This window comes from Halyomorpha halys, unplaced genomic scaffold, assembly GCF_000696795.3.
Source record: "Halyomorpha halys isolate HHAL.00 unplaced genomic scaffold, Hhal_1.1 Scaffold519.1, whole genome shotgun sequence".
Classification (NCBI taxonomy): Eukaryota; Metazoa; Arthropoda; class Insecta; order Hemiptera; family Pentatomidae; genus Halyomorpha; species Halyomorpha halys.
The window spans coordinates 707,219-714,325 of NW_027110043.1; the positions used below are offsets into that span (position 1 = coordinate 707,219).

Here is a 7,107-nt window from a genome sequence, read left to right on the forward strand (position 1 = left end):
CTTTTCCATGGTGAGGGAAAGGACCCCTCACGCAAGCAGGAACTAAACACATCCAGAAAGAGATCTGATCTGGTTTCCATTGCCTCCTTTAGTGCTACATTCGGGATACCGTCTAGGCCAGGAGCCTTTCCCATCTGAAGGCTTCGACAGATGTCGTTGAGCTCTTCTGTCGTTACCGCTGGCGCATCAAATGGGGGCAACGACTCTGTCTGCCTTAATTCCTCTTGTTCAGGAAACAGAGTAGTAATGATCCTATGCACTGTCACCGGGCACATGGGCGAGTTCATAGCGCTGGTTTTCAGTTTCTTCATCACTGTGCGGTAGGGTCTGCCCCAGGGGTCCTTATCCACTTCATCACAAAGCTCTTTCCAGCAACGTCGCTTACTCGATTTGATAGCTCGCCGGAGTTCTCGCCTCTGATCCTTGTATTCCTCCTGGAATTGCTGAAACAGCGGGCTGCCTCTCGCTCGCTGGTATCTCCTCCTCCCTGCATGGCATCGAGTACGGTGGTCAGCGATAAGATCGTTCCACCAATAAGCCAGCTGTCTACTGTTACCTATATTGGAACGAATCATAGCCGCGTCACACGCATTGTTCACCAGGGCCATTACCTGTCGAGCTTTGTCCTCTGCCTGACAAATTACATTGGGTCTCCATCATGATTTGGAACGATTCCCGGTCAAACGTCCTGGTTTTCCAGCGAACCGCACACCTCTCTCGCCTAATGACCCTTGGTTCGCGGTTCCATATAGTGGTCAGGATAGCCTGGTGATCACTGTGTGTATACACTTCGCTGACCTGCCAATTAGTAGTTGGCAGGAGGATGTCGTGAGGTCAATTACCGAGCTCCTTCCTCCTCTCATGAACGTAGGGTCCGACCCAGTATTTGCCAAAACAAGGTCCTCTATCTGTGCGAAGGCTTCAAGCAGGATTTCTCCGCGACAGTTAGTCGACTGACTACCCCACTCCGTCGCCCAAGCATTAAAATCTCCGGCAATAACTACAGGTCTTCGCCCTCTGGCATCTTGGACTATACGATCTATTAGTCCTTGGAATTCCTCGGTTGTGGTGTTTGGTGGGGCATAGCAGCTATACAAGTATAGATGTCGTATCTTAGCCCAGACAAACCCACATGTAGGGTCTTGTGTCGCTTCGGTTATGGTCTGTCTGCCGCATGCCCAGATCGCTGCCCTTCCAGTGATGTCAAATATCCAAGCGACGTTTTGTGTGTGTGTGAGTGTGTGTGTGTGTTAAATTAAAATAAAAAAGACCTCCAAAAAAACCAAAATATGGTCTTTATAGCTATAAATAATATCTGAAAAGGAAGATTCCTTTCTAACCCTACTATTATCATAGTTATCCTCTTTTCTTCGGACAAGAGTCACTAAAGTTAATTGTATATTTTACTTATTATTAGCTTTTTAAATCTTTACTTTTTGAACTGATGCATAGTAGGAATTATAGTTTTTTGGACAAAAATAAAATTTTAAACTATAAAACATCATTATTTTATACATTAAGGATTATGGATTGTAAGGAAATAAGTCAAATTGACTCAAAAAACAAAATATTAAGTTACATTTATCTTACCAACTAATTTTTCAACACTAAATATAATTCCGCTGCTCTCAGTGCTGAAATAACAAATTACAAGTCAACATAATTAATTTGTTATAAAGTTGCTTTGACTTATCTCCTCACAATCTACAATCTTGATATACTATACAGTCAACAGACCACTGTCTGATTTTGTATTGTGCATAAAATCCAAAATACACTTAGTTCTCATATGGCTTAACTCCTACTTCATCACAGGAAGAAAACCTCTGTAGTAAATAATGTTTATTTTTTAAACAGCATTATGAGTAAAAAACTTTATTGATAAATATGTAAAACAGCTATTTTAAATTCAAATTTAATATTTGGATTTGTTAACTGGATTTCAATTTTATATGTTAATTCTTGCTTTTAAAACTGTAAATTTGAATTCAATTGTGAGATGCCAGATATTAAAAATACAGGTTATTCTAAAATATTCAAATAGATTATTCAATTTGTACAGGTCTCATTCTAATCATTAAGTAGACCAAATGGCTGGCAGCAAATAAAATCAACTTTAACTAAGTAATTTGATGTAACTCAAAGTTAAGTTATATGAGGATCTTATATTTAATTACGAGTTAGATTAAAAAAATAAAATAAATCTGTTCCACTATATCCATGAAGGGTCAGAGGTACAGTACATTGTAAAGAGGTACTGTTACTAGACCAATGGTTGTGCAAGGAGGTGATATTTGGTCAGATTCACACTCGACCACCAGATTTTTACCCAATAAATGGTGTAGTATAGTGTAGTGCCTTTCCAATGAGCTACCCACTCCCTTTAATTATAAGTTATAATTATAAATTAATGTTCAAAACAAGTGATAAGTGCATATTCAAAAAATATTTTACAATTTGTAATGTACTGTAAAAATGAGTGTACTGTACAAGAAACTGAAATATAGCAAGTAAAAAAAATATTTCCAAGCTAGTTTTATTCCTTAATTTCAACCATTAAGAATAAGTTAAATTATTTACAATCTTTGATTGTGCTGCATAATTAATGGTTTATTTATATGTGACCAAAAGATAAAAATGAGGATTTCATTGTTGCATTTTGGAGAATAAAGGGAAGGGAACAGTATATGAGCCTATTGCATGTTAAATACTAATAAAAAGTAAAGTAAAGGTAACTGTAATAAGCTGACCCAAGATCTTGACTTATGATTCACTAGGATGAAATATTTTCTCCATGATGCAGTGCTCGGTGAAATGATGTTCAGAAAGAAGAAAGGGAGTTCAGGGATCTTGACTCAGATGGGTGGAAGGAGTAAATAGAAAAACAAGTTCTTCATTGCCCATCTCTACTATTTATTTATTTATTCCCACCTTTGTCTACCTTTTGAATAATACTATTGCAGAGTACAGCCTCCCTCAGTAATCTGGTTTACACTGCCACAAAGTCATTGCATTCTATGAAATGCACAGCTGTCTTCAGGACTCCACAGCTTGGGTATAGACCAGTAGTTCTCAACCTTTTTTTGGCGGTGGAACCTCTAAATTATCATTTGACACAAATAGAGTGTCAAATTCCGTATTTCCAGCAAAAGATAAGAAAGGCTAGAAAACCTGAACCAAAACTGTCTGAGAGGATATGTTGGGGAAATACTTCCTCAAGGAGCAGCCTTTGGGCTTGTGTTGAATTAACATGCAATGACACATTCCTATATTATTCAGCGGAAGCACAGGAAAATACTCATAGAAACTGAATATTTCATTCTAGAAGTTAAAAAAAATTATAAAGGAATCCTACAAAATGATATTTCAGACAATATATCTCTAGAATGATGCATTGGTTTTTAATTATTTTTCAAAGTATTAGAATTGTATTGTTGATTTTTGAGTTAGAATGTATCACAGGTTAAGCGGCTTTATATTGAACTAATAATTTGTAAATTAACTAATAATTATCACAAAACAGTTTTGTACATTCACATTTTTTTTTTTTTTTAAGGACAATTAATAAACGGGAATAAATTCAATTGGGAGCTTCATAATTTTCTGTTAATTGGAGAGAAGCATAAACAAGAATCCAATAATTTAAGCTTAAAGAGCATCGATAATGTTTTGAGAAGAACCTCAGATTTGAGTGCCATAAATAGCCATGTTATTCATCGAAAACTAGCCTATAGAGGTGTTATTGACTGTGTCGCTAAGTATAAGTAAGTTTTATCATTAAAAACAAATCTTGAGATAAATAATAATATATATAAAACCCATCTGTTAGGGCACATGATAATACAGAATATATATATATATATATAAACAATTTCCAATTTTAGCCACTTTTTCAAAGTTGCTCGATTTAACTAATTTTTTAACTCAAGTCTTTTCTTCCTGTTTTAAATGTTTCAATGGTAAGATATGACTATGGCCAATTTGAGATTTTGGGAGCGAGTGGCCTGAGAAGCCTCCCCTTCTATTATGACATAATAATATATATATATATATATATATATATATATATATATATATATATATTACAGCACATGCTATAATTGACATGAAAATAAAAATATTTAGACCAATAATAATTAAATGCTTAATTTATTTATTAGAAATAAGCCTGTATTAATTGAATGGAAACGACTTGAAAATCCTGAAGTGAAAGTATCAAATTCATCAATTGACATGGCCGCAACACAACTTTCAGCTTATGTTGGTGCTCTAAATTTTGATGAAACTTATAAATTTCAGGTAAGTACAATTATAATTACACATATGTGTAGGTTAAATAATTAAGTAATTGAACAGCAGTCATTTATTATCTACTTATCTAGTTAGTATGTCATAAAATGCTGTTTTCAATATATTTCAGCAGATATAATATAATTATAAAAGAAAAATTATAACATGAAAGTATTTTAATAAAAAACGATTACTGATTAACCTCTTGATAAAAAAAATTGACTCTTTTACCTGAAGAACATGCAGGAACTTGAATTGACAATTTAATTTTCTTTTACAGCTAAAAGAATATCAATACCACAATCCATTTCCTGGTTGTGAAAATTTGTTAGCGGTATTCTAGTTATATATGAGTCATTCTCCAGATTTGGTGTTATTTAGCTTTAAGGTGTTTTTGAAAATTAAAGTTGATTGATTTTTTTTGTTTATTTTTACTGTCTTCAGGGAATGCTCCTTGACAATCATATGAAGCAGGCACACACTTTGTGACATTGATCTAAAAAAAAAGTCTTATTATAAGGAGTAACCTATAGAACTAAGGAGTGATAGAATGAAATAGATCATCTAATTACTGTACTAAATCTAATAGAAAATATTTATTTAGTCATCATGGGTCTTATCTTTGTGATCATTTACAATTTTCAACTTGAAACATATACAAATATTACTTTGAATATCTTGTATAAACAAACATCATATGTTGGAATAGCTTCTAAAGGAACTAACATAAGCTTTTAGCACACGACTTTTGTGTATAGTTGGACTATTTTGTTAAGGCCCAGCCCAACAAGGTGTTCATTTAATGCATTTGAACCTCTCCATTCCGTATTTGAATACCAATTACATTCGCATCAGAAGTTTTTACTCCTTCAAAATGGATAAAAGTCATAAAATATAAATGGAAATTCGTGATTCCAGAACTAACTTTGCAAGTCATTTCATATTTTTGCTAATTAGACCATTAATGAGAAAATTAGTATTAAAGAAGAAGTATGGATTATATATGTATTTTATGGGCATATGCATACATGAAAATAAAACGGTAAATTAATTCTTTGGGAAATTCCTGAGGAAAAGTATGTAATTTAAAAATTATATTTAATTTTAAAATTAAGTAAAGAGAAGTTTTATTGTTTTGTTTTGCTTCTTCTCGTATCTCAGAATTCATATTGTATTAATCTTAATTTCCCCCATTTTATCAGAAAATGCTTTTAATGATTTTATTTATCAGATCTGAACTCTAATTTTTATTGCATGGGAAAAATTTATAATGTGAATAAAATACACATCGTCGCTAGTGCTGTCATTTCTTTAGTTAGATAAAATCTTTGTGCCATTTAACAAAAAATTAATTCATCTTTCTCGAGACATTTCAAAATAATTTTCGAAGATAGAAAAATTTATATAAGTATCCTAAAAATGATGTTTGGGACAAGATGTCATGTCACTACATTGATGAGTTGCTTATTTTTTTAAAATAGCATAAAAATCATGTTGATTTTTTTTTTACTTGTTTCCCAGCTTAAGGGAGGAGATGTACCCAGTTTTGTTGTTTAATTTTTGTGTTCTTTATATACTTACCTCTTTGTGGTGGAAATCTCCGTATAATGGACAAACTACCCTTCCGGTGGGTATTTTTTAAGCAGAGGTTTTACTATATAAATAAACATTAAAATCCGACTTAGAAGCCTCCATTATGTTTGCTCCAAAGGTGGAAAAAGATGATCAAGCCAATATCTTGTGTTGGTACACTCTTCCTTTTTTTATATACATATGACAATTATATGATAATGTTATGAAGATTTAAAAAAAAAAACTGACAGTTAAGTCAGGAACATTGTCAAAATGATAATAAAAGGATGGCAGGAATTTTAAGAGTATTTTTATTTCCTTGAAATTGTTAAACATAAAGATATAATCCTTAGAAAAAATTAATTATTGTGAAGATGATCAAGCATGCTTATACTGCATTAAAGGAGGCTCTGTCTCCTCCCCAGGCTTGATCTATCAGATTAATATTTGTACCATGAACGTTATTAATACATACATTTTGTTTTGAATAGATATCTGGAGGGTTACTTGTGTTGGCATACAATGATGGAAGTGAAGCAGAAGTAATTGAAATTAATCACGAGCAGTGTTACAAATACTGGAAAATGTGGTTAACAAGACTACAAAAATATCAAGAATCTAGAAAAAAAACAACGTAAATGTGTTATGAAATTGTTCGATTTGCTAGACATGTAATAAATTGTTAGAGAATAGCATTATTTACTTGAAGAGTACTTGATGAACAAAATGATCCAGCTTCAACAATTATAAAGTCAAAAATATAAAGTTTCAGAAAATGGATTTAAAAACATTTTTCTTTTGTATTAAAATTCATATTTGCTTTAAAACAAATGAAAATTGCTTCATTATAAATAAACATCTAAAAGTTTAATTGAACAGTAAGTAAAAATGAGTTATACTATAAAAACTTTGAAATCCACTGAACCTAAAATTTATATTTTTGAGTTATGTTAGTTGCATTGAGAATCTGATAATGTAAGAATAATATTACCATAATTTTAGCCACATGGATGTCTATTCTAAAATACTATTAAAATAAAAAATAAAATTACTATGTTAAATAAAGACTATAATGATCACATTGAAAGACACAATATATTGTGTCAATTAAAACGAGTTTGATTTACAATATGCTAAATGTACGGGGACGTTATTTTATATATTATAACAATATATTGTCCAAGGGCATAATCATTACAGGTCGGTCAATATTACATAAATAGCATAGTGCTAATGTTAAATGAT

At 32.1% G+C, this 7,107-nt stretch overlaps 1 protein-coding gene across 1 annotated transcript in view; it reads left to right on the forward strand.

Annotated features, from left to right (window-relative positions):
- Positions 1-6,564, forward strand: part of LOC106683836 (cytadherence high molecular weight protein 2) — an 18,084-nt gene extending 11,520 nt beyond the window's left edge. Inside the window, exons 3-5 of the mRNA XM_014425553.2 lie at positions 3,557-3,764; positions 4,161-4,299; positions 6,354-6,564. Coding sequence (XP_014281039.2) covers positions 3,557-3,764; positions 4,161-4,299; positions 6,354-6,500 — 494 coding nt within the window. The 3' untranslated portion in view covers positions 6,501-6,564. The remainder of the gene's footprint in view (positions 1-3,556; positions 3,765-4,160; positions 4,300-6,353) is intronic.
- Positions 6,565-7,107: the final 543 nt, after the last annotated feature.